The sequence below is a fragment of the Hemibagrus wyckioides genome, linkage group LG20 (genome assembly GCF_019097595.1).
Source record: "Hemibagrus wyckioides isolate EC202008001 linkage group LG20, SWU_Hwy_1.0, whole genome shotgun sequence".
NCBI classification, from domain to species: Eukaryota; Metazoa; Chordata; class Actinopteri; order Siluriformes; family Bagridae; genus Hemibagrus; species Hemibagrus wyckioides.
Genome location: NC_080729.1, coordinates 6,397,595 through 6,423,730, shown reverse-complemented (window position 1 = coordinate 6,423,730; position 26,136 = coordinate 6,397,595). Strand labels below are relative to the sequence as shown.

Here is a 26,136-nt window from a genome sequence, read left to right as displayed (position 1 = left end):
ATGGAGAAGCGCGATTCGTCACTCCAGAGAACGCGTCTCCACTGCTCTAGAGTCCAGTGGCGGCGTGCTTTACACCACTGCATCCGACGCTTTGCATTGCACTTGGTGATGTATGGCTTGGATGCAGCTGCTCGGCCATGGAAACCCATTCCATGAAGCTCTCTGCGCACTGTTCTTGAGCTAATCTGAAGGCCACATGAAGTTTGGAGGTCTGTAGTGATTGACTCTGCAGAAAGTTGGCGACCTCTTCGCACTATGCGCCTCAGCATCCGCTGACCCCGCTCCGTCAGTTTACGTGGCCTACCACTTCGTGGCTGAGTTGCTGTCGTTCCCAAACACTTCCACGTTCTTATAATACAGCTGACAGTTGACTGTGGAATATTTAGGAGCGAGGAAATTTCACGACTGGATTTGTTGCACAGGTGGCATCCTATCACAGTTCCACGCTGGAATTCACTGAGCTCCTGAGAGCGACCCATTCTTTCACAAATGTTTGTAAAAACAGTCTGCATGCCTAGGTGCTTGATTTTATACACCTGTGGCCATGGAAGTGATTGGAACACCTGATTCTGATTATTTGGATGGGTGAGCGAATACTTTTGGCAATATAGTGTGTGTGTGTGTATGTGTATAATATATATATATATATATATATATATATATATATATATATATATATATATATATATATATATATATATATATATATATATATATATATATATATATATATATATATATATATATATATATATATATATATATAAATAAATAAATAATATAGATAGAGATTATCTATCCATCTATCTATCTCCATACTATATAAATGTGTTTAAGGCTATGTTTATGCAGAGTTTTTGATCTTGTGTGTAATGGGATTCAATTTTGTGTGAAAACGTCTACAAAAAATGACTTGAGTCCAAACTTTGATGCATGTTATTAAATAGTACTTTATTATCCATATTCATCCATGTGATGGACATTTTGACATTTTGTTAAGAGAAATTCTTCAGCTTTCACTGAAAATGTTCAAAGCTGCAAAAGTCAGTTTTCACAGCTGCTTCTTGTGAACTCGGAATTTGTCAAAAACGCAGAAATTAGAAATTGAAACCTTTTCTTTAGAGTACATAACCACGACATTTCACTACAGAAACATCATGGCTGATTTTTTAATTCAGTGAAAGCGGGAGGAATGAGACAGCTCTCACTGATCAGCTTATGCTGAACGCTCGTCTCATCACACTGGGGGGATTTAGGTGATCAGACAAGCCTGGTTAACCAGACAGCATCTAACAGCATCGAGCGACACGATTGGACGACTCCGACAGCGCAAACAGCAGAATGGAACCGGATTTGTGATCATTGGATTTCTCTGAAAGCCCGCTTCTCTACATATTTCACCTTGTGTTTCCTCTTGAACCTGCAAAAAAAATGAAAATACATTTTGAAAACAGTGAACCACACAATGGTGAACTAGATGACAATTTGATGAAGGATGATTGAAGAGTTTACAGCTTAGGCTTGGATATACCACTCTGACTTTCCTTGTAATTGAATGTACAGGACTTTTGGACCTCATACACAGTTTACACTGTCTCATGCACTATATTGCCAAAAGTTTTGGGACACAACTCCAAATCATTGATTTCAAGGGTTGTTTTTCAGGGGTTGGGCTTGGCCCCTTAGTTCCAGTGAAAGGAACTCAATGCTTCAGCATACCAAGACATTTTGGACAATTTCATGCTCCTGACTTTGTAGGGAACAGTTTGGGGATGACCCCTTCCTGTTCCAACATGACTGCACACCAGTGCACAAAACAAGAGTCCTGACCTCAACCTGATAGAACACCTTTGGGATAAATTGGAGCGGAGACTGTGGGCCAAGTCTTCTCGTCCAGCGTCAGTTCCTGACCTCACAAATGTGCTTCTAGTGGAATGGTTAAAAAATTCCCCATAAACACACAGCCTTCCCCGAAGAGTTGATGTTATAGCTGCAAAGGGCGGGCCAACTCCATATTCAATTCATTTGCATGTAAATGCAGACGTCCCAAAACTTTTGGCAACATAGTGTACATATTAGAGCACAGTGAAAAAGTTCTACATATCTCAGCTTGTTAATATAATTTAATAATAATAATTTGCCTTTATTTTTCACATATACATTACAGCACAGTGAAATTCTTTTTTCTTCGCATATCCCATCCTTGGAGGTTGGGGTCAGAGCGCAGGGTCAGCTATGATACAGCACCCCTGGAGCAGAGAGGGTTAAGGGCCTTGCTCAAGGGCCCAACAGTGGCAACTTGGTGGTGCTGGGGCTTGAACCCACGATCTTCTGGTCAATGACCGAGAGCCTTAACCACTTGAGCCTAACACTGTTAGGAAGTTGGCATCAGAGCACAGGCTCAGCCATGATACACAACCTTAGAACACAGAGGGTAAAGGGCCACTGGCTTTAATTTAGTACTGAATCTGTGCTCTTCCCCACTATGCACTATGTACAAGCAAAACAAAAGAATTTCATTGTACAAAAGCTGCTTAAAGAACTCTTCATGCACAAGACACTTGGTACGATATGAGAAATAAAATACATACAAGTTGTCAATTTTCTTTTTCTGAAAACCAAACTATTAACAACTAACTGATTACATACCAAAAGTTCCTTCTTTTTAAAGGTGATGTACAAGTGTGCATTTTAGAAATATCAGTAATAGAAGTACCAGTAATATTTCCTGACAGCTTGACTAGCTCTTCATCACTAATGACCATGTTTGAAAAGCAATAAAAAGACTCTTACTTAGCCCTCTCTCTGGGTTCGATCAGGTTCCTCTTCTGTAAGCTCTTAAAGCGATCTTTTAACACGCTGCCCTCTGGCTGCAGAACAAAGAACCACAGGATTATTAGTGGAACCGGTAACGGGAGCTCGGTGTTAGGCGTCTTTCATCAACTACTGACCTTTAGTGTGCGGAGAGAGCCGGCAAGTTCGTCGCTTAACTGCACTTCCAGATCAGGATCCTGGAACCTGCAGTAAACATGACACACACACACACACCTCAAACTTGGACCACAAGTGTTGTTTCAGACTAAACTGTCTGTGTGAAAGCCTCCTCAAATGACCATGGAGTTGTCCATTTCATACTAATCTATTAATATATATATATAAAAAAAAAAAAAGTTATTAATAAAATTGTCAAATATACTTTTTTATAGGCAACTATTTTTTTTTCTTGTGTTTTTTTAGAGGAATTTTAATGTTACAAATAATTTAGTAATAAAAATTAAGAAAAACATTTTCATACTTTGCTGATGGCTTTGTTTTTGGTTAAAATTTTCAGAATTTCTTTCCTCCATCTGTGTTATTAATTGAATAATCGACAATAAGTCAAATTCTGGCAGAATGTGTGTGTGAAAATTTTTTAATTAATAAAAATTACAATTATATATAATGACTATTAACATAAATTAATAAATAATAAAAAAAATGCTAAACAATTTAAATAATAAAAATACATATTTATTAATTATAATTTAATAAATAAATATGCATGCTAAATTGTGTTTGCCCACATTCCTATTTCGTCCAAGCAGAATGTTTTAAGATCATTGAGTTTGGGGAAGATTCAAGAACTGACACTCGGATCTGTTCTTTGGGAGGAAGGAGAGAGTTATATTCATGTCCTGTATCATTCCCTACTTTCCCTTTGTGTGGTTGATTTCTCTACAATGAATTATGTAGTTAACTCTGGGGTGAATATGGATGCCATGGCAACCACAGAAGCAGGGCTATTAGAAGCGATTTCATTAACCATCAGACTGACATTATTTTATCTGTCTGCTGCTGGAAAAAACGAACATTATGACTGTCAAAATAGCCGTATTGTGACAAAACACACCTGTAACAGTGTGAGCTTTGGTGATGGATAAAAATCCAAACTCACAGTCAAAGAGTTAGAATGGATTAAAATAGATAGATAAAATAAAGTGAAAAGATGACAGTACTAATGCATATGTATGACAACATGGCACTAAACCAGTGAACAGGACAAACGCTCCATATCAGAACTGCATAAAGCTTTGGTGGAATGGGAGAGGGGGTGATTACAGACAAAAGAGGAAGCGTCACTTCGGGTGTACAATGGATAATTTCTAAATGTGTGTATGGTATAAGCAATAACAATCTGCTAAAAGTTAAGGAAACAAAGCAGCTATAAATAAAGTCACCCTAACCTCAGCTTTCCCAGACGGCGAGGCAGTGCTCTCTCTGCCTCCTGTTTTGCTTTCCGCTTCGTCTGTCTCATCTTGGTCCTCAGCTCCCTCTGCTTCACGTCAGCACCGATGGAGCGCAGCTGGAACAGCTGCTGTCGACTCTGGAGCTTCTTCCTCTCCGCCGCCTTCCGCAGCTCCTGTTACATGGGCGAAGACGACAAGCAGGGATTCAGGGCAGGAAAGAAAGCGGAAAACTCTTTAAACGGCAGTCTTTCCCTCCATCGTTACCTTTATTCTCTCTGCTTTCTCCCTCTTTCTTTGTCTCTCGGTTTTTTTCTCCGGCTGTGCCGTCGGCCCGATGGCCGCATCTTTGGAATCCTCCTGCGTTTCTTTCTTTTCGTCCCCTTCGTCTTCCTCGATCAGGCCTTCGACCTGTTCTCTGAAGGTGCTCTCCTGCAGACACGCAACATTTTCAATATCGCACTGATATCATATTTAAAACTTGCTTTTAGACCTGCAACGACGTTCATCTAAACACATCTATAATGCGAATTGCCAAATCTTAGAATTTAAAGCATTCTCTGGAACAAAACAGCACCTTCTTATGTGCTTTATTCCTCTTATACAACATTGTGAACTATTATAATCCGTTCTTAATTAAGACATCTTTTTTTCATCCAATTATAGTTTTATTTCTTGAAGATACTGTTACCGCTGATGCAAATCTTTCATAAACCGCTGGATGAACACGTAACTTTCTCCACCTAAGCAACACATTTTCTATTATTAAAATGACTGCCCCATTACTTTAATCTGCTTCGCTTACATTAGGCTTAGATTAGATTAAGTGGATCATCCATCACGCATAACGAATTGAACAGAGAATCGACAATGCATTAGAATAAACACATCGTATATTAATATCCACTTTATTAGGAACACCTGCACATTCACGCATTTCTTCTGAATCCGCCAGGAGCACATACATGTCAAAGGCTTTAGTTAATTCACATCAAACATCAGAACCAAGAAAATCTGTGGCATGGGTGTTGGTATCAACATCATGGCGTTGTTATCAGATCTCCTGGGATTTTCAAACATGCAGCAGTCTCGAGTTATGTGAAAAACAAATCATGGAGTGAGCGACGACTCTGTTGGTGGAAATGTATTATTGATCAGGGAGATCAGAATGGCCTGGATGTAGTGGGATGTAGAAAAACTCCATCTCTTTACAACCGTGGAGAGCAGAAAAGGTGTTTCGGCATGAACAAAGACATTGTACCTTGAAGTGGATGAGCTACAACAGAAGAAAACCACACTGGCTTCTGCTCCCATAAGCCAAGAACACTAATCTTAGGCCATCATGGGCACAGACGCACTGAGAAAATCCAGGAGGCTGGCCATTTCTGAAAATACTCAAACTAGCCCATCTGACACCATTTCCCATGCCACAGTTCAAGATCATTTTCCTCCCCATTCCGATGTCTGATGTGAACAACAGCTCTTTTGCCTCATAGCTGGAACTTCTCTCAGTAGCTGTGCAGTTCTAGAAAACCAATCACAGCTTCTGACCAATCAGCTATGAGCGTTTTACAACAGTGTGCATGTTGTTGTTTCGGCTGCTCCCTGTTTGGTTTAGTCACAGCGGATCATTTGGTCCGGCTTTTCCGATTTTGCGCACGTTTTATGCCGGATACCCTCCTGACACAACCCTCCCATTTAATCCAGGCTTGGGACCGGCACTGATAGTTAACTCTTCAGTGGCTGAGTCAGCTCCCTGGAACGGAACCTGGGTCATGGCAATGAGAGCACAGGATCCTGGTGCTGGACCACCAGGAGGCTTTACAGTGTGCGTATTTATATGAATTAAAAATAAAACGGACACCTGATACGAGACCATAGGACACAAAAGAGGAATGCTTACCGTCATTGTATTTTTAATAACTTAAATTGCGTGTTTCAACAACAGGTCAATCAAGGATGTTGAACGGTTGTACCTCAGTAGCGATGTCCATCCTATTTAACGCCAGCTTTCTTTCCAGCTTCTCTTCAGCCTTCACCTTTTTCACCTCAGCCTCATGAGCCTCCAGCAGCAACGTCTAAATGAGCACAACACACAGGCTTTAACATAATTACAGGATAATGCACAGAAATACTGATAACAGCCATTTGGCTGTGAGGCGCAGATCGTGACACCAATCACGACGACAGCGGGCGGGTTTAAAGACAGACAAAGCTTATCGATCTGGTAAAGATACAAAGCTATACATGAAATCGATATTTTACAGTTGGACAGACAGGCATGTTTAGACATTTCAAATCTTCCATATATATGCATATTTATTGAGATCTATCCAATCAAGATCCTCCCATCTACTGAGACTTATCCGTCTATCTGTTGAGATTCATCCATCCCTACCAGTCTATCCATCCATCGAGCTCTCTGTGTTGAGATCTACGCGTATGTAAGCTGATACTTCCCTTTACCCAGCATGCTCTTCAGAGGAAGTTAATTAGAAAAACAAAAACAAACGTGTAATAAATCTGTGCTTTCCAAAAGTCGAACTGTTGGTGGGAAAAGGATTTTTCCAAACCTGATTTTTTTTGGTTATTTTTGGCTGCATGTCAGAACTGCGACATATGACGGACTTCTCAAATCGCCACACAAATATATACACAAAGTTCTACAAATAAAAATATCAAGTATCGCCATGAGCATCTGTGTACCTGGTGGGAAAGAAAATCAGGATTGTAAGAGCCTCCAGGGGCAATGACTTCAACAGCAGGGAGGATGGAGGGCTTCTCATTCAGCTTCTCTGGTCTCTGGGAATGGAGAATATATATGAGAGAGAGAGAGAGAGAGAGAGAGAGAGAGAGAGATTATAGACAGATGTATAATTTTTACATCACGAAGGAACAATGAGTTACAAATGCATACAGCAGCCACTAGTGTGTAATGCACATGAAATACTGGAGAAAATTAGCACTTGGAAAAGATTTTTAAATGAACTTTAGTCACATGTGACCATTTTGTTTACATAAAGGAGTGCACACCATCATATTTAACATCCCTTTGGTTATTTGGGAAATCCCTGGGTTCTGATCTGCTGCAGACCCGTCATGTTTGGTGGAAAAGCCTCACCTTAACCAGCTTCTTCTTGGTCTGCTCAAGGTAGTAGGGATCTGCAGTGTCAGGGCCTGTGAGACAGGGTACATGAGAACAGTAGAGCTGAATGATGCATACAGTGTAAGCCAGTGGCAGGCCATGCATTTCACACCTAGAACACACTGGTGTCCTTCCTGAATCAATCCACCTCTATACCATCATTATGACGCCACGGCAATAGATTCTAATCACCTGTTAAATAACAAAATAAAAAAGAAATTAGGCTAGAGTATTTCACACCTCACAAGGAATAGTCAATTTTATTACAGTCCGCCTTGAAAATGCATTTGTAAGGATGTCTGTGACCAAATCGATTTCTTCTCCTCTGTCAGCCATTGTGAGTTATAATATATATATTTTATTTAGTTTGTGTGGTTCGCTGCATCTGACTACTCCAATCAAAGGACGGGAAATTGCTGATGTAATCGTACGCCTGCTAGATGGCCCCAGTGACGCCAACTCGAAATCTGATTGGTTAATGGAACAATTTCATTGCCACTTATTTTAAGCTACAGGCGCCTGCACTAAGGCCTTAAGGAAGATTTTTCACCCTGGCAACACAGGATGTCAGCCACTGGCTGAAATATGATTGGATAAATAATCTTATCATAAATATACACTACTGGAAGCAGCGCAACCAAGAGAAATGTAGAGAATAGACTACTGGGAATAATTTAACACACATTCATGGAAAAATATACTAAATATATTAAAATGCAAGTCAGTGATCCAGATCACTGCTGTTTAGGCCAGCAGAGAAAGCCTCGCTGACCCTGATGGTCCGCCACTGGTGTAAGCAGCGTCTGATCATACTATATAGAGCAACATATTAGCACCAAATCTACAGTAAAATTAAAAAAAAAAGGCCTAGCTTAGCACAAAAAATGTCCCAATAAAACCCTTATACTGTTAAAAGAAAATAAATCAGTGACTAGGGGACCTGACATGGCCTGTTCTTCTATCTTTCTCTTATACTCTTGTGCCAGTAATTTTTCGTCTGTTTATACAGTGTGTCCAAAGTGTCAGGGAAATGAATGCTTTTAACCAAAAAGCCTTTCATACAAAGCTTATATTAAATATTTGTTCCTAGATTTTAACAAATGAACAACGTATTGAAATTAAACACACACGTAAATGTAATCGTGGAGAGGAGGTTTGGGGAATAAAGTTTATAAAAGTTCACTGGTGTGTAATACACAGGAAATACTGGAGAAAAGTAGCATCGGGGTAAAGATTTTTAAATCCTGCTTCATTCTACAGGACTTTAGTGACTAAGATGTAACTTCATTCAAAACAATATTTTATAAAGTGTTCATTTTCCCTCCATACATGGAGAGTTTTGTGAGAGCCTGGAGTCACATGAATGCTGTGGTGCAGCAAATTCACTCCTGTCATCATTTTCAATGTTCATTAATAACACCTCTATTTAGTAAATGATTTTCATACACTCATCTACTCACTGCCTGCACTCCACAGATCGTAAAAGCTCCTTGCTGGATCCTTGTAGTCTTCAGGTTTCTCTTTAACACGAGTTCTTGCCGTCTTGCGTAGCCGCATGAGCTTCTCTCTGCGAGGCAGCACACCCATGGCAGCCAGCTTCTCGGCCTTCTCGGCCATGCGGCGCAGCTTCTTGGCATTGGGATGCTGATAGGCCAGGATACTGTTACAGATACAGGAGAGAAGAAGTGAGATGATACGGCATTTACGATAGTTCCAGTCATCCGTGACAACAGGGTTTCCACCTGCTCTTTAATGCATCTTGACTGGATCCTGAGAAAATCTGATGTGTCTCGGGTTCCTGAATTAAAGTCTGATTGCCCAAAATACTCACAACTTCCTGTGCTTTGTGCAAAAACAAACACTAGTCCGTTGTTTTAGTCTGAATTAAGGCACATAAGTAACTTGTGTTTTCTCACCTGGTCAATTAGGATCCTGGGCTTTTACTCAAGTCACTAACTAATGAATTTATCATTCATTCACCCATAAACATGCAGGATATGACAGTGTGGGAAGACTCTAAGCACATTAAAAATCCCCAAAGTTGTGTAAGAAATAAAAGATGGTCTAGCAAACACCATGTAAATGCGAGCAAGCCCTCAGATCCTGGAGGAGCGTTCACACAACAGCTCTCCAGGTCCCAATGAGTGTCTTCACATTCCCAAAGAAATACTGGGAGCGCAAGGATGAGATCGTCACAGGGCTTGAAGTATTTAACAAATGAGGATTTAAAAAACGTGTAGAAACACATTAATACGTGTCCTGGATGATCAGCTTACAAATGGAGATGCCTCACAAGCAGAGAAGTGTGCCTTCGAGACGTATTAGACCCGGATTCACATCTGTACTTGGAGCTGACCGCTCATGAGCTGATCAACAAAGACGCATTAAAGTGACAGAAAGAATTATTCACCATTTACTTACTCTTTAGGTGCTGGAACATGGGAATCTGGCTGCAGGATCAGATCTATCCGCAGTGGCTTGGAGCGTTTACCCTTCTTTACAGCTGCTAGAAAAAGAAATGTCGGATATGCCACGTGTACTTATTACTGGAATTCTTTCCAAAATCCAGGCATAACATTATGACCACTGAGAGGTGACGTGAATAACACCGATTATCTCAATCATGGCACCTGTTAGTGGGTGGGATATATTAGGTAGCAAGTGAACATTTTGTCCTCAAAGTTGATGTGTTAGAGGCAGGAAAAATGGACAAGTGTAAGGATTTGAGCGAGTTTGACGAAGGGCCAAATTGTGATGGCTTGACCACTGGATCAGATCATCTCCAAAACTGCAGCTCTTGTGGGGTGTTCCCGGTCTGCAGTGGTCAGTATCTATCAAAAGTGGTCCAAGGAAGGAACAGTGGTGAACCAGAGACAGGGTCATGGGCGGCCAAGGCTCACTGATGCACGTGTGGAGCAAAGGCTGGCCCGTGTGATCCGATCCAACAGACAAGCTACTGTTGCTCAAATTGCTGAAGAAGTTAATGCTGGTTCTGATAGAAAGGTGTCAGAATACACAGCAAGAGGGGGACCAACACAATATTAGGCAGGTGGTTATAATGTTATGCCTGGTCTGTGTATAAGCACACAAAAAAATAGTATGCAGTGTACTTGGACACGGCATCAAAGCTAAGAAAGAAAACTCTCTAATCATTTATCCAGCAAGAAGCTAACTGTTTGCTAACATGTTGTACTAGGCAAATGAGAATTAGCTACATTACAACCAAAACTTTACAAATTCTTTCACTACATATCCCAAAACAGAAACCAATGCTTCCATTTAAAAATGTGTGGTAAAGCATTTTATATATGTTTTAGAAATTGTTTAGATAAGGACACTAAACGTGAACAGATGTTTGGATTGGGGCATTAGAAAGACCAATGTGTCTTCACAGGTCTAAAACCTCAAGTGTGATTTGCTGTGAAATGCTTTTGTGTCACAGGGAAGATGGACAAAATATTATTAATTAAGGTCGTTATTAAATGTGTATTCGTTAACAAAAACATGTCTCTGCTGTTCCTGCACAACCAAATTAGGGTTAAAAACACAAAAAGCGATAACCTCATGACCGGTTTTAAAAATAAGATTCAGGTTTAAATAGCATGAGTGACTTCTCAGATCTGACAAAATGATCACTAGTGTCACATTGTTCAGTTTCAGTGGAATTCAAATGATATATTTTAAGTAGTTTTCTCCCTTTTCATACACTATATTGCCAGAAGTTTTGGGACACCTCTCCAAATAATTGAATTCTGGTGTTGGGCTTGGCCACTTTAGGTCCTGTGAAAGGAACTCTTAATGCTTCAGCATACCAAAGCATTTTGGACAATTTCATGCTCCTAACTTTGTGGGGAACAGTTTGGGGATGACCCCATCCTGTTCCAACATGACTGCACACCAGTGGACAAAGCAAGGTCCATAATAATATGGATGAGTGAGTTTGGTGTGGAGGAACGTGACTGGCCTGCACTCAACCTGATAGAACACCTTTGGAATGAATTAGAGCGGAGACTTCGAGACAGACCTTCTCGTCCAACATCAGTGCCTGACCTCACAAATGTCTTCATCCCAAAGGTGTTCTATCCCACACCAAACTACGTCATCCACCTTGCTTTGTGCACTGGTGTGCAGTCATGTTGGACCAGGAAGCGGTCATCCTCAAACTGTTCCCACAAAGTTGGGAGCATGAAATTGTCCAAAATGTCTTGGTATGAAGCTGAAGCATTAAGAGTTCCTTTCACTGGAACTAAGGGGCCGAGCCCAACCCCTGAATTCAATGATTTGGAGGGGTGTCCCAAAACTTTTGGAAACATTGTATCTATTGGAAAATTTGGCATGAAGCAGGAATGTGACTGAATGGACTCTGACATTTACCTGGCTTTGGGGTGCTTTTTTTCTCTCCGGTGTCCACAAAAAAGAGACTTTCGTCTGGTTTTTCTGCGATCAGACCTCTGCAGAAGGAAAGAAAGGAGTTAAAGTTATTTATTTTACTTCGTTTAAACGTTTACATGAAATAATAATCTCACCTCAGACATGGAGATCAGACAAGGCTTGCTTTACTTATGTTTTTTACTAAATGGTTAACGCTATAAGGACTTAAAGCTAACTGTTAGCAACATTATTAAAATGTTAATATGGCTTTTTATGACATATAATGTTTATAAAAATGTTAAAAGGCACAGTGACAAAAACTTCCTAAAACAAAAACAACTATGTCGTTGCTTTAAACCACGTGACCAGAAACCTTTCCCGCACGTGCATGGATAAAAAAGCTAATGATAATAATAATTGTTATTATTATAATCAGCGTGTGGTTCTTCACAACAACCTTCGTATAATTCCAGACTGTTTAATCTGAAATGCATATTAAAATGTTTAATAAATCAGCGGCGTTGTGTAAAAGTCGTACTCACCCTGTAGCTCTTTCTTGGAGTCTCACGTCCTCTAAAAACTCCTCGACATCCTGAACATCGCTGTACTTGTTCCAGTTCTTTTTCTTGTTTTTGCTGACACGCTTTCGGCGCCCAGGCTTTGCACTTCCACCATCATTATTATTATTATTATTATCTGCATCTGATTTTAAAGGTAAAAAGCCAGGCTGAGACGCCGCCACGCGTTTGTGTCTCCTCGCGGCGGCCATGTTGCAAATGAAAAGGGGGCAGGGTCGGCAGCGAAGGCGGGGCTTTATCACCGATAGTGTAGGAAAACTAGAATTATTTCGGTTTAATTACTTGTAAATTATTTCTAATGTATATAGAAATGTACAAGGTTATATATATGCTTGTGCAATGCACAATAATTCGTAAAAAGTCTAAGGGAAATAAACTAAAAATAATAATGATTGGCTTTAAGCGCTCCTGAACAGCAGGGGGCGCAGATTCACTCTCAAGTACAGTAAGAATCAAGGGCTGAATGCCAAATTCACCAACGAGTCCCTAGATAGGGACACTAAATAGGCTTCATAGTAACGGATTATGTGTCCTATACAGTTTTCTGTTCTTGATTTGGGATCAAATCTAAGATGAAGAAGAGAGGAAGGCGGGTATAGGTCTTCCAACGTGTGCGTGAAAGTTGTGTACGAGTTTGCAGAGAGAAAACAGAAAACAGAAAACAAAGTGTGTAAGCAGCCGATAATTATAGCAATAGCCATGCTTTTTGCAACTCAATGTGATTAGCCTGAAGACATCTTTTTTTATTTATTAAACTTGAATAAAACGCTTTAGCTTAGAGAATCTGATTAGCGAATTATTTCTGCATTAAATCAATGCTAGCCTGCAGTCTTAGCCTCATGAGCTTTATCACAGTACATCTGTTTATGATCACGCGTGGTGTTTATAGCCATGTGGGAATAAATTAATTCACAATGCTGTTTTTCCACCTTCATTCATTCCCCATGATAGTTTTAAAACCCATGGCAGGAAAATGAGTCTGGTACTGAATGACCTGCTGCTGTGCTGCCGAGGACTGGACAGTGATAAGGCCACCGAGAGGAAGGTACTGAGATTTCTCTTCTTTCCTCACCTCTGAAACCAGTCAACTAGCTGATTCACTGAATACATAAATAATTCAAAGCAATTTATTAAATAAATTAAAAGCAAGCAAAGTTTTGTCATCATTGATGATGTTAGTTTTCTTTTATGAGTCTCTTGTTGTTGTAGACGCAAATTAGTGGTGAATATATAAACACTGCTTTGTAGTTATTTTATTTATCTATCTATTTATTTGTAATCCTGATCTTGTCCAGTTTGTGGCCGATCAAACGTTCTAACACATTAGCCCCGCCCTCGGAAACAAATGGGGCGGGGCCAAATCGATCCGTAGTGGGAGCTCGTTAGCATTAAACGTAGCTTGTTAGTGGGGCTTCTTGCAACTTATTCTCATTCCAGACATTTCTTTTTGTGTCAAAAAGCTTGATCATATGTGTCCGCAGGTATTTTCTATCTTGGCTCAGACATGTGTCTTTTGTGCTTATTAAACAGCTCATCTGAGTTTGCGAGAAAGAACATACGACAGCATTGTATAACTATATGATATGATATGTAACAGTGAAGTTTGCAGTGGCGTCATAAATTGATTAAAACATAAAAACACACCGATTCACGTTGTTGGTTCTTGACTTTCTAGAAGTTGCTGAACAATGGTGCTGTATTTTTCTGTAGTTCATTAAGAGAAGGTACACCTCCATGTTGCTCCGACCAGAGTGACTGTAAACGTACCTGACTTCATAATTACGACTTACCAACTCATAAATAAGAATTTCCCAGAAGGTCTTGAACACAGTTATTCCATTGTAGGTTAAAATTGATAAATTTGACAGCCAGTCATAACGGGTGACATTAGAAGACTTCTGTTCTCTTTTGTCCATGACTTAGCTGAGATATCGGTTTGCCAAGGTTACATTTAGGACCGACAAATACAGCTTTTTCACAACTGCACCACCTCTGATAGCACTTTAAATGATGAATTACTTCATTCTCTCCTGCAGAAAGATGTCGATCGTCTCAAAAGGCTCCTCTGGGATCCTAATACGGTGCAGGAACTCGACAATGTGTCCACCAGCAGAGCCTCAGTAGGCAGCACCCAGCTCACGTGGGATGCTGTGTTCAGGTGTGTGATGTGATGCTGATCACTCAACCAAGCCGCCATCATTTGAGCGTGCTCCATGCTTTAGTCATTCTTCAGTCATGCGTCCTGATTGTAATTAATCTCACTGCAGGTTTTTGAAGAAGTACCTGCAGAAAGAGACGGAGCTCCTGAAGTCGGGGAAAGTGAAGGTCTCTGCTGTCACTCAGGCCAACCGGCACAAGAAGATGCAGGAGATCAGCAGCCTGATGAAATTCTTCATCCGATGTGCAAACAAACGTAAGCCTTCAGCTGTTCTTGTTCGCTCTTTGTAAATGTTTATGTATTGCAAGGGTTGTATATGATATAGCACATGTCAAATGGGCGGAGCTAAGCATGGATCAAGATCTGCAGCTTCTTTCTCATCAGTCACAAAATTGATATCAGTTGTCTTGCTTCACGGGGTCTTTTATTTAACTTGTGCACCTTGGTTAATGAAAGCTAACCTACTAGGGAAATGCAAACTAGAGCTAACTAACAAGCGAGTGATAACCTTGCGAACAAAGCGAATGAGAGCTAATCTAAAATAGTAGAATCTTGCAGTTGAGATCTAAATGTGTTCGAGGGCTTAACTGTTGAGGAAGAACAGACTCAGTGAGTGAGAACAAACCTTCGTAAATAAAAGTTAATCCTGTGAGATCTACCCTGGATAAAACGGACGAGCGTGTGAAAGCTAATGTAGCAAGCAGAGATTAAACTAGCAAGCAGAATCTAACCTAGCAAGTAAAAGCAACAGTCAATTTATTATTAATTTTTTAAATATAAATTTAACATACATTTCTTACTTGTAAAAAAGTAGCTATGTAACAGATGTTTAAAAACAACAAATGAAGCCAAACCCTTTGCAAAAGTTGAAAACTGACTTCCGGTCTGGTTTGTGTTCAGGTGTTCTTCCTGTCAGTAAGTTTAGAGACTCTTTATTTAGTAGATACTGAGGGCGGAGCTTCATAAAAATCGGTGGGTCTCTTAAAAGTTTCGAGACTCTCTATTCCAGGGCTGGGCAATTAATTTCTACAGGGGCCACATAACAAATATGAACTGTGTTGGAGGGCCGAACCAACCATAACTTGAACTTAATGCTGCTCAATATTAATTTTCTCCCATTCTAAAAAGCAATAAATTATATATTGTGATTAGCTGCTACTGGTAATCAGAAGAATAAGGATATTCTGTAAATATTTATGTAAATTTATGAATTGTTGTATAGGTCAAAGAGGAAAATAATCCTAGAGAAGTAATAAACAGTTTAAAACAAACACAATCATTGCATCACTGTTTCACTTGTTAATCTTCACAAATACTGAAAAGATGTTTTGCATTATGTTAAAGATAAGCAACTGCTCAACTTCATTCAAATCGCAGCTCTCATCCAGAGACAGTGAGAAATGGTCAAAGTTGACCGCTCTGTTCCTCAGCTGAAGTTCCAGATTTCCCGTGATGTCCTCAACCCTTCTTGTTACAGTGCGTCGGGAGAGGGGCACGTTCTCAAGTGCTCCCTTTTTCTCTGGGCATATCAGGGCAGCAGAGTCCACCACACACTCCTTAATAAACTCTCCGTCAGAAAACGGTTTACTTTTTCTAGCGATTTTGTGAGATATGACTTAACTTGTCTTGACAGCTGCAACTCTGAGTGTGGGAAGTTTTGTAAAAAGTCCTTGTCGGGTTTGCAGCATGGCTAGCATAGCCTCCGACTCCTTTGTGCGCTCTTCATCAGACAAGTTCTTGTATTTCTCCTCACGATTCAGATTGTAATCTTTGAACACAGCAACCTGTGTACCACAAACTAAGCACATGGCTTTACCTTTGATTTCTGTAAATAAGTATTTTGCTGTCCATGTCTTGTTGAAAACGTGGCATTCGGAATCAACTTTTCTTTTTTTAATGGGAGCTGACATTTTTAGCAGTAGCTGACCAGCATTAACGTGCCAGCATCACCTGTTACTGTTCAGACACGCATACGGAACTAATAAAACTCCAGGCTTTTCAGAAGAAAAGCAACACAGTTGTATTGCGTGCACAGCATAAATACTTGTTCATTTATGTTTATGACTGACTTAATGCGGGCCGGACAGGGACGTCCAAAGGGCCGGATGTGGCTCGCGGGCCGTAAAATGCCCAGGTCTGCTCTATTCAGTAAATCCTGGGGGCGGAGCTTCATAAAAAAGGGTGGGTGCCATATAAAAGTCTAAAGATTCTCTATGCAGTAGCTCCTGGGGTGGAGCTTCATAAACATGGACAGGACTCATTCAAAGTTTTGAGACTTTCTATTCAGTAGATCCTGGGGGTGGAACTTCATAAAAATGGGTGGGTCCCATTTAAAAATCTCAAGACTCTCTATTCAGTAGCTCCAGGGGTGGAGCTTTGTAAGCATGGGAAGGACTCATTCAAAGTTTTGAGACTCTTTATTTATTAGCTCCTGGGGGCGGTGCTTCATAAACATTGGCGGAAATCATTCAAAGGTTTTGAGACTCTTTATTCCTTGAGGCGGAGCTTCAAAAGTAGAAGACGCCTAACTGTAGAGACCTGATCTTAAAAAAAAATCATAATGCACCTTTAAGTAAATAAATGAATATGATGTTTATGTATTGTTCCTTTATGCTGTGATTTTTGTGTACATCAACCCTAAACTCCACTTTCTCTTCCTCCAGGAGGCCCCAAGTTAAAGTGTGCAGATCTACTGAATCATGTGGTGGAGGTCCTGCAGAACTCCTTTAGTTGTTCTGCGTATGGAGAGGACTACAGCAGCATCCTTCTCAAGGACATCCTGTCCGTCCGCAAGTACTGGTGTGAGATCAATCAGCAGCAGTGGCACGGTGAATTAAAATATTTACCTCTGGGTTCATGCACTCAGTGACCACAAGCTACAGTTAGTGTGCCTTCACACTTGGCAGAAAGGGATAACTATCTAGCCTCGCTTTCTACCTAAAACAGATTTATTATAAGCCACAGCAATTAATTCTGTTCGCTGTGAACTGCGTGGGATGAGCGATGTGAAAAAACAAATCATATCACAATATTGCAAATTCTAGAATACCCATTAAGCATTATGTTTTGGGGATGGATGACCTCTTCCTGTTCCTACATGACTGCACACCAGTGCACAAAGCAAGGTCCATAAAGACATGGATGAGTGAGTTTGGTGTGGAGGAACTTGACTGGCCTGTGAGTCCTGACCTCAACCTGATAGAACACCTTTGGGATGAATTAGAGCGGAGACTGCGAGCCAGGACAAAACTGGGACATCAGCCTTTACATGCACATGAATGTAATATAGAGTCGTCCCGCCCTTTGCAGCTATAACAGCTTCAACTCTTTTAGGAAGGCTTTCCACAAGGTTTAGGAGTGTGTTCATGGGAATTTTTGACCATTCCTCTAGAAGCACGTTTGTGAGATCAGGCACTGATGTTGGATGAGAAGGTCTGGCTCACAATCTCCGCTCTAATTCATCCCAAAGGTGTTCTATCAGGTTGAGGCCATGTCTTTATGGACTTTGCTTTGTGCACAGTCATGTTGGAAGAGGAAGGGGTCATCCCCAAACTGTTCCCACAAAGTTGGGAGCATGAAATTGTCCACAATGTCTTGGTATGCTGAATCATTAAGAGTTCCTTTCACTGGAACTAAGGATCCAAGCCCAACCCCTTAAAAACAGCACCTGAATTCAATAAAATAGGGTGGGGTGATGAAATATTTTCTATTCTACATGATGTAAATATTCACTCACTAACAAGACTCGTTTTGTTACAAGCGCCATGCGTTCTGTATTCGTTTTTCCTTAATTATCGCTTAAATTATGACTTGATTGTCAGTAAAAATAAGGGTTGATGTAACTTCAGTGAAATTTAAAGCCATGTTCCACCTTGCGTATAAATGCATATAAAAACTATAGATGCATTGTACTAGGTGAAGTACTCAGCGTTTCATTTGAAAAGCAAAATGTGACTGTGTAAATAAAAAAAGGAATAATACACATTTTGTTATGTCGGTCTTTGTTGCCTAACATTGTGCGCCTGTTTTTTTTGTTGTTTGGTGTCTAGATTTGCTGGATGTGTATTGCAAACTTTTCACTGCATCCAAATCCATAAACCGGGTTTTGGTGAGCAGGATCATTCACACCGTGGTGCAGGGATGCTGCATTCAGACTGACAGCTTGTCACACATACTCTTTAGCTTTTTCTCCAAAGCTCTGAGTAACGCCAGGTACTAAAATCTAGCAATACTGGCACCGATTAGCCATAATATTAAAACCACTGAGAGGTGAAGTGAATAACATTGACTATCTCTTTATAATAACATCTGTCAAGGGGGGGGGCAGTAAGTGAACAGTCAGTTCTCAGTGTTGATGTGTTAAAAGCAGGAAAAATGACTTTGGCAAAAATATGACTTTGGATGTTTCTTTCAGAGCAGAGAGACAGCTGCAGGTGCTGGAGAACCTGATCTCCGCTCTGAACGTGTTCCTGCGCTCCGTGGCGATGAACCGCAGGAGACATGTGTGCAGCCTGGGAGAAGAGCTGCTTCCTTCCATCCTGTACGTGTGGAGCGAGATGAGGCCCAGCTCCAGTCTGAAGGAGGAAATGGTGGCGTTCTTTAACACGCAGCTCAGCGTGCATCATCCCAAAGGAGCCAAGACACTGGAGACAGGTGAGGAGGTTTGGGTACAAAGGAAAATTCTAAAAAAATTAACCCATTGTCTTGAGATGTCTTTAGGTTGGTCAAAGATTTTCTCCCATTCCAAACTTCTTCTAAACACTTTGTGAGAACATCATCAAATTTTGCTCAGATTTTTGAAAGTCCAAACGTTCACATATAACATGTCAAAGACTCTAATGGCGAGTGTGATAAAACTAACGTGAGATTACATCTCCACAACTCTTTTGTATTCTGATAGAACACCTTTGGGATGAATTAGAGCGGAGACTGAGAGACAGGCCTTCTCGTCCAGCATCAGTGCCTGATCTTACAAATGCACTTCTAGAGGAATGGTCAAAAATTCCCATAAACACACTCCTAAACCTTGTGGAAAGCCTTCCCAGAAAAGCTGCAAAGGGCGGGGCAACTCTATATTACATTCATGTGCATGTAAAGGTCCCAGTTTTGGAATGGCTCGCAGTCTCCGCTCTAATTCATCCCAAAGGTGTTCTATCAGGATGAGATCAGGACTCTGTAAAGTTCCTCCACACTCATCCATGTCTTTATGGACTTTGCTTTGTGCACTGGTGTACAGTCTTGTTGGAACAGGAAGGGGTCATCCTCAAACTGTTCCCACAAAGTTGGGAGCATGAAATTGTCCAGAATTTCTTGGTATGAAGCTGAAGCATTAAGAGTTCCTTTCACTGGAACTAAGGGGCCGAGCCCAACCCCTGAATTCAATGATTTGGAGGGGTGTCCCAAAACCTTTGGCAATAGACTGTAATTTCTGTATAATATTACCCAATATTTTCTGTCTGCCTGCTAGGATTGTGTTGTCAGCAGTGTTATCACCTGTCTGTGTGTGTCGGTCAGGTGCGCACGCAGAGGACTGGGCAAAATGGCAGAATCTTCTCTACAACCTGTACGACGCTCTCGTAAGGGAGATCGGCCAGATCGGCAGCCGCGGAAAGTACGCTACAGGTTCCCGGCATATCGCCGTCAAAGAGAACCTTATCGAGCTGACTGCAGACATTTGTCACCAGGTGCTAAACATTTTGTCTTTACTTCATTAGTTTCACAGAACGTATGGAAGTGATAAACCGCACTGTTTAAAAGTAATAGCTTTTTTGGCTTATTCAGGAACAATCTTATTTAATCGTTGAATTGTGCCAGCTGTGTGAAATAAGATATTTTGTGTTCGGTGTATCAGTAGATAACGGTTTGGTTTCTCAGCTGTTTAGTAAGAACTCACACGTAGTGTCGAGGGACGGCACACATAGCAGCAAGCGGCGGCGTATAGAGCTCGGCTGGGAGACGCTGAGGGATCACCTCCAACCTCATCACAGCGACTTTGACATGATACCTTGGTAATACTTTATGTCTAGTATGGTTAAGAGTTCGTCACGTACGCAGTAGTATATACATAGCCAGGCATAACATTATGACCATCTGCGTAATATTGTGTTGGTCCCCGTTTTGCTGCCAAAACACCCCTGACCTGTCGAGGCATGGACTGCACTAGATCCCTGAAGGTGTGCTGTGGTATCTGGCACCAAGATGTTAGCAGCAGATCCTTTAAGTCCTGTAAGTTTGCAAGCAACTAGCAACTTACAGGACATAAAGGATACTTACAGGACTTACTTTTGTTAGATACTGACCGGTAGACCGGGAAGACCTCCACAAGAGCTGCAGTTTTGGAGATGCTCTGATCCAGTGGTCTAGCCATCACAATTTGGCCCTTCGTCAAATTTACGCTTGTCCATTTTTCCTGCTTCTAACACATCAACTTTGAGGACAAAATGTTCACTTGCTGCCTAATATATCCCACCCACTAACAGGTGCCATGATGAGGAGATCATCAGTGTTATTCACGGCACCTGTCAGCGGTCATAATGTTATGCTTGGTCGGTGTAAATAATCTCAATTTAAGAGCTAAGTTTAAAAAAAAAATAAAAGAAAGAATAGAAATAATAAGTAAGAACAATAGATAATAGAATGTGATGTGCAATATGTTTATATGTTATATTCTTCTACCTCTCCAAGGCTGCAGGTGACCGCTGCTCTGGCGTCAAAGTACCCCTCCATACTTCCTACTCAGGAGCTGCCCCCTCTGCTGTCCCTGCTGTGCCAGCTGCTGGGCGAGCAGCAACGTCGAGGAGAGAGGGGCTCGTACGTGCTGCGCTGCCTAAAACAGGTGGCTCTGTGCCAGGCCAAAATCTCAGGAAAGAGCCAGGCTCTGCCGGCAGAACTAGGCCGGATTTGGGCCAGAGTGTGGGCCCTGGCAGTGCGACGCGTCAGTTCTGCCCACACCGAGGCTCTGTGCCTAGAGCTGTTACAAACCCTGGTGCAGTGCCACCTTGTGCCAGTCGACAGAGAGTTCTGGAAGCTGTTCTCTGGCGCCGTCTGTAAACCATCTGTGTGAGTTGTTTTGGAGCGAACCTGTAGCTGAGTTTGTAATGTTATAAATAAACATGAGTAAATATCAGGACTACAGTGAGTACTCAGAATAAAATGAACTCGGATACGAGACTGTGACTTATCTGTATTATATTATTGTGATATATTAATCCAATTTACGCACAGTATTATGTGTTGTTTGTTATACACATACTGGCCATTTTATTAGGAACACCTAGAGTCAGCCAATCACCAAGTGGCAGCAACATTGCGTTACCTGTATCTGCATGACTGTATGAACTGCCCTGCTGCTTTTACTGCTACACGATGGCTGATTAGTTAATAAACAGAAAGAATGAATAAGCAGGTGTTCCTTTTAAAGTGGCCGGGGCGAGTTTTGCAGAAATGAAATAACCAGTGTCCAATATTAGAATCCTGCTGTAATAAACACACGTTTTCTTCTTTAGCGTGTCAGCTCTCAGTCTCGCCCTGGCCTTGTCTAAGTGTTCGGTTCCGAAGAGTGTGTACAGCAGTGAGTGTTTGTCGTCGGTGCTGCTGGAGGCCGGTTCTCCACCCTCGCTGAAAGAGGCAATCATTGACTGGCTGCTGATGAATGAGCAGAGTGATGAGATGGAGGAGAGCGTCAGGCTTCACCCAATCATCTGCAGGTCCTTACAGCTTAAATATCATTTTTTACTACTGTAGACCGATCAGACATAACAATATTGTGTTGGTCCCCCTTTTGCTGCTAAAACAGCCCTGACCCATCGAGGAATGGACTCCACTAGATCCCTGAAGGTGTGCTGTGGTATCTGGCACCAAGATGGTAGCAGCAGGTCCTTTAAGTCCTGTAAGTCCTCCAAGGGCCACACCTCGCAACTTACAGGACGTAAAGCATACTTTCGATAGATACTGACCACTGGAGACCGGGAACACCCCACAAGAGCTCTGCTCTGATCCAGTGGTCTAGCCATTACAATTTGGCCCATGTCAAACTCGCTCAAATCCTTACTCTTGCCCATTTTTCCTGCTTCTAACACATCAACTTTGAGGATAAAATGTTCACTTGCTGCCTAATATATCCCAACAGGTGCCATGATGAGGAGATCATCAGTGGTATTCAATTCGCCTGTCAGTAGTCATAATGTTATGCCTGATCAGTGCATGACAAAGACATTGATGTTACTCTCTTGACCTTAAAAGTTACTCCTAATATTATTTATAGCAGTTATATTGTTTCTGTTATAGGAAAATGATCTTATGTATATTGTTGTTTACAATCCTAATTATTATGTGCTTAATTTTTATTCTCTCGTTTACTTGTAGCAGTTTGCAGAGGATTACAATTTTTATTTATTTATTTATTCATTCATTTATTTATAAAAGCAAAACACAGTTACTTTTTATCCATTTCTAGTTATTTTTCACGGTTTTATATAAACCCAGAACCACTGTCTAAGCTGAACTGTTTTAGAAAACCCATCAATACCTGCTGACCAATCAGAATGGAGAGTTCAGCCATGCTGTGGTGTAAATCTAGATTTTTAGCTCTGTGTAGCGAATGTGTTGCTCTGGCATTGTTTATGACATAGGTTTTTGGAAACTTGGACATCCTGGCTCAAATATTTATCATTTTAGAGAGTTAGGAGAATTTGTTTTTTTTTTTTGTTTTTTTTTAAGATTGTGATGATTTTTGTTTGCAGGAATTTTCCTCTAAATCTGATCCCGAGAATTCTGGTGGCTTTAATGCTGAAAGATACCATGGCAGGAATGGCGTTTCTGATGACTTCTCTTCCGCCAGAGTGGTGAGTTGATCCATTTCCCTGAGATTGAGATGATTATTATTATTATTATTATTATTATTAACAGTAGTAGTGTTATAGAAGTTTTGTTTTACGTCTCATCACGAGACAAAATACAAAAGTTTTTGCTTAAAAAATGGAAATATAGAGAGGTAATGTGGTCATTTGGACCAGGAAGCACAGAGTGCTAGTGAACCTGAGTCTATTTGTAGGAGGTGGTGCGAGTTTGGTTGCACTGGAACTGTGCTGTGATTCCTGTGAACGCAATTTGGGAAGAACTCAGGAAGTAAATAAACCTGCGTGTGTGTTTTAGCCCATGACGATATCATTAGTTTCCTCGATGTACCCTAGTGCTCAAAAGTTTGGGATCACTTGCATATTTCAGCTACGGAGGAAGACTCCATCAAGCCAATCCATCTTGTGGGAGATGCTCCAGGAAGCATGGGGTGAAATCTCATCAGATTATCTTGAAAAATTGACCGCTAGAATGCCCAGGCTGTAATTGCTGCAAACGGTGTTTTTTTTTTTTTGATGAATGCAAAGTTTGAAGAAAACATTCATCATTTCCATCAAAATCATCAAATTATTTCTAACTGTTCTTCCGCTATATTTTCTATTCAGACTAATTTCGTGTGTGTTTCCTTGGAAAGCAATCAAATTTTTGAGTGATTCCAAACTTTTGAGCGGCGACAGGGGAACGTTCTGGGACACAGAAGAGATGAGATGCCTTACCTCGCATAATGGCACCGAAATAATAACACAAATGCACCTATGTAGGATGAGCTGTACATCCCACTCCCAAGCGCCCAGTGTTCTGAGTTCCCAGCGTGACCACTTCTTCTTTCCGGAATGATCCATCCAGGCACTCTACCCCTTGTTGTAGTAGTCTTGTCGCTTGGTGGTGCTCCCTCTGCTGGGGATAGATCTGCGTGGACAGCCTGTGACCCAGGGGACTGCTGTGGATAGAACCACTTGGAGACTATGAAGCCGTCTTTGAGCTGCTGTAGCATCAGTCAGCTTGCAGCAGGAAGGAATTAGTCTATAAAACTATAATGAACTCACAAACTACATTGAGCTGTTAGTTCCTCATGAGCTCTTGGTGGCATAATTTTTTTGTGACTTTTGAAGAAAGGACATTATCAACATTTACATTATTTACTCACCCAAATGAGGATGAGGTTCCCTTCTGAGCCTGGTTCCTCTCAAGGTTTCTTCCTCAAATCATCTCAGGGAGATTTTCCTCACCACCGTCACCTCAGGCTTGCTCATTAGGGATAAATAGTAACCTTTATAATTCTTTCTATGTTTATACTTCTGTAAAGCTGCTTTGAGACAATGTCCATTGTTAAATGCGCTATACCAATAGAAAAATGCAACAGGGTTCGATTAGTGGTTCAAGGTTCAAGCCCCAGCACTGCCAAGTTGCCACCATTGGGCCCTTGAGGAGGGCCCTTAACCCTCTCTGCTCCAGGGGTGCTGTATCATGGCTGACCCTGTGCTCTGACCCCAACCTCCAAGGATGGGATATGTGAAGAAAGAATTTCACTGTGCTGTAATGCATATGTGACAAATAAAGGCTATTTCTGTTTCTTTTATCAAGTCTGTCGAGTCTGAAAGCAGACCAGCGTCTCCACTACACTTGTTTACGTCTGCATCCGTTTTTAACGCTACTGACTTTCCCTCCTGTTTGCCCTCTCCAGCATATCTCCTCCGGATCGGCCTGCGGAAGCCCGAGCACTCCTAAATGAAATCGAGACGCTGTACCTGCAGGTCAGTTTTGATGACGTGGCCTCGCAGCATGCAGTGGAGGAAGAAGGAAGTCCTCGAACATGTCGAGAAACACCTCAGCTCACTGTCATCGACTCGCTAAGGGCTCGAGTGGAACAGAGTCTTCAGGCTGTAGCCGACCATCTACTCAACTCCTTCTCTCCAGACGTGAGTCACGTGATTTGTAATAGTTATTATTATTTATTCATTTCATTCACATGTAGTGGAATGAGCATTAACCTAGCAAGCACTCCTGTACAGAGTGAAATAAAATTCTTTTAAGCTTAGTTCTGTCATGGCTGATGAATTTTCTGATCGAATTTCTGGCTTCAGCGTAACTTGAGACCAAAAAAATTCATTGCTGTGCTTTCCTCCAAACAGGCGATTCCACTGAAACTGGCAGAAAACTAAAGATAATTAATATAAAATTGAATTTTGACCCAAATTGTGTTCTGTAATACACTATAACATCTCAAATATATTTTATCCAAAAACGACCTAAAAATGTTTTTATTTCTGTATCTTTCTGTAAAGATCACACTGGACCAGTCACAGAAATGAATGCAAATTCGCATGGTAATTAGTGGAGCTTGCAAAATTTTCTGCAGATTCGCACCAAGACGTGTTGTGTGACGTGATCGAAACACACGTTCAGCCAAAGCCATCGTCGAACATGAGTACAGCTAACATAGAAAGGCACTGCATTTGTGTCTTTTCTGCTAGGAGTTTAAAAGATGAATCCTGTGCTTGCAATTTCACCAATTCAGGTAGTTTTCCACAAAAAAAACAATTTGCATCACAAATGCTGAGGAAAACCTAGAGCAAAAGCCACACATTTTGGCTGCAACAATCCCAAATCACCTCCGATATTCATGTGATTGTAAAACCAGTCATGTTCAGCAGCAGCACAGCACATACCAACATATAGATACAGTTCAGGAGCTTCAGTTAATGTTAACATTAAACTCTACACTGAGCAGAAAAGCATCTCATCCTACTTTGGGCCTGATGGTCTACGAAAGAAGAATGTAAGGTCTTTAGCTCCTGCTTGTCA

At 41.1% G+C, this 26,136-nt stretch overlaps 2 protein-coding genes across 6 annotated transcripts in view; one reads left to right on the top strand and one right to left on the bottom strand.

Moving 5' to 3' along the window:
- Window positions 1-934: 934 nt before the first annotated feature.
- Window positions 935-12,533, bottom strand: nop53 (NOP53 ribosome biogenesis factor). 2 transcript variants are annotated; one of them, XM_058418865.1, is made up of 12 exons: window positions 12,282-12,533; window positions 11,743-11,819; window positions 9,790-9,874; window positions 8,829-9,028; window positions 7,345-7,400; window positions 6,930-7,025; window positions 6,200-6,301; window positions 4,491-4,655; window positions 4,224-4,399; window positions 2,952-3,018; window positions 2,794-2,870; window positions 935-1,420 (listed from the first exon to the last, which is right to left on the bottom strand). In XM_058418865.1, the coding sequence occupies exons 1-12, from the start codon at window positions 12,506-12,508 to the stop codon at window positions 1,360-1,362; spliced, it is 1,389 nt and encodes a 462-aa protein (XP_058274848.1). In that variant the 5' UTR covers window positions 12,509-12,533; the 3' UTR covers window positions 935-1,359. The 2 variants fall into 2 exon arrangements, with proteins under 2 accessions (XP_058274848.1, XP_058274849.1); XM_058418866.1 differs by having other exon boundaries at window positions 9,790-9,871.
- A 363-nt stretch (window positions 12,534-12,896) lies between these two features.
- The window catches only part of atm (ATM serine/threonine kinase), a 56,936-nt gene continuing 43,696 nt past the window's right edge, over window positions 12,897-26,136 (top strand). Inside the window, exons 1-13 of one of the 4 annotated variants that reach the window (XM_058418747.1) lie at window positions 12,897-12,983; window positions 13,269-13,362; window positions 14,354-14,475; window positions 14,585-14,730; window positions 17,139-17,303; window positions 18,525-18,687; window positions 18,890-19,128; window positions 19,990-20,159; window positions 20,350-20,483; window positions 21,160-21,534; window positions 21,981-22,181; window positions 23,217-23,318; window positions 25,016-25,250. In XM_058418747.1, the coding sequence (XP_058274730.1) occupies window positions 13,291-13,362; window positions 14,354-14,475; window positions 14,585-14,730; window positions 17,139-17,303; window positions 18,525-18,687; window positions 18,890-19,128; window positions 19,990-20,159; window positions 20,350-20,483; window positions 21,160-21,534; window positions 21,981-22,181; window positions 23,217-23,318; window positions 25,016-25,250 (2,124 nt within the window). In that variant the 5' untranslated portion in view covers window positions 12,897-12,983; window positions 13,269-13,290. Of the gene's footprint in view, window positions 13,363-14,353; window positions 14,476-14,584; window positions 14,731-17,138; window positions 17,304-18,524; window positions 18,688-18,889; window positions 19,129-19,989; window positions 20,160-20,349; window positions 20,484-21,159; window positions 21,535-21,980; window positions 22,182-22,339; window positions 22,364-23,216; window positions 23,319-25,015; window positions 25,251-26,136 lie in introns of those variants that run through there. The other 3 variants (XM_058418748.1, XM_058418746.1, XM_058418749.1) reach the window with 3 other exon arrangements.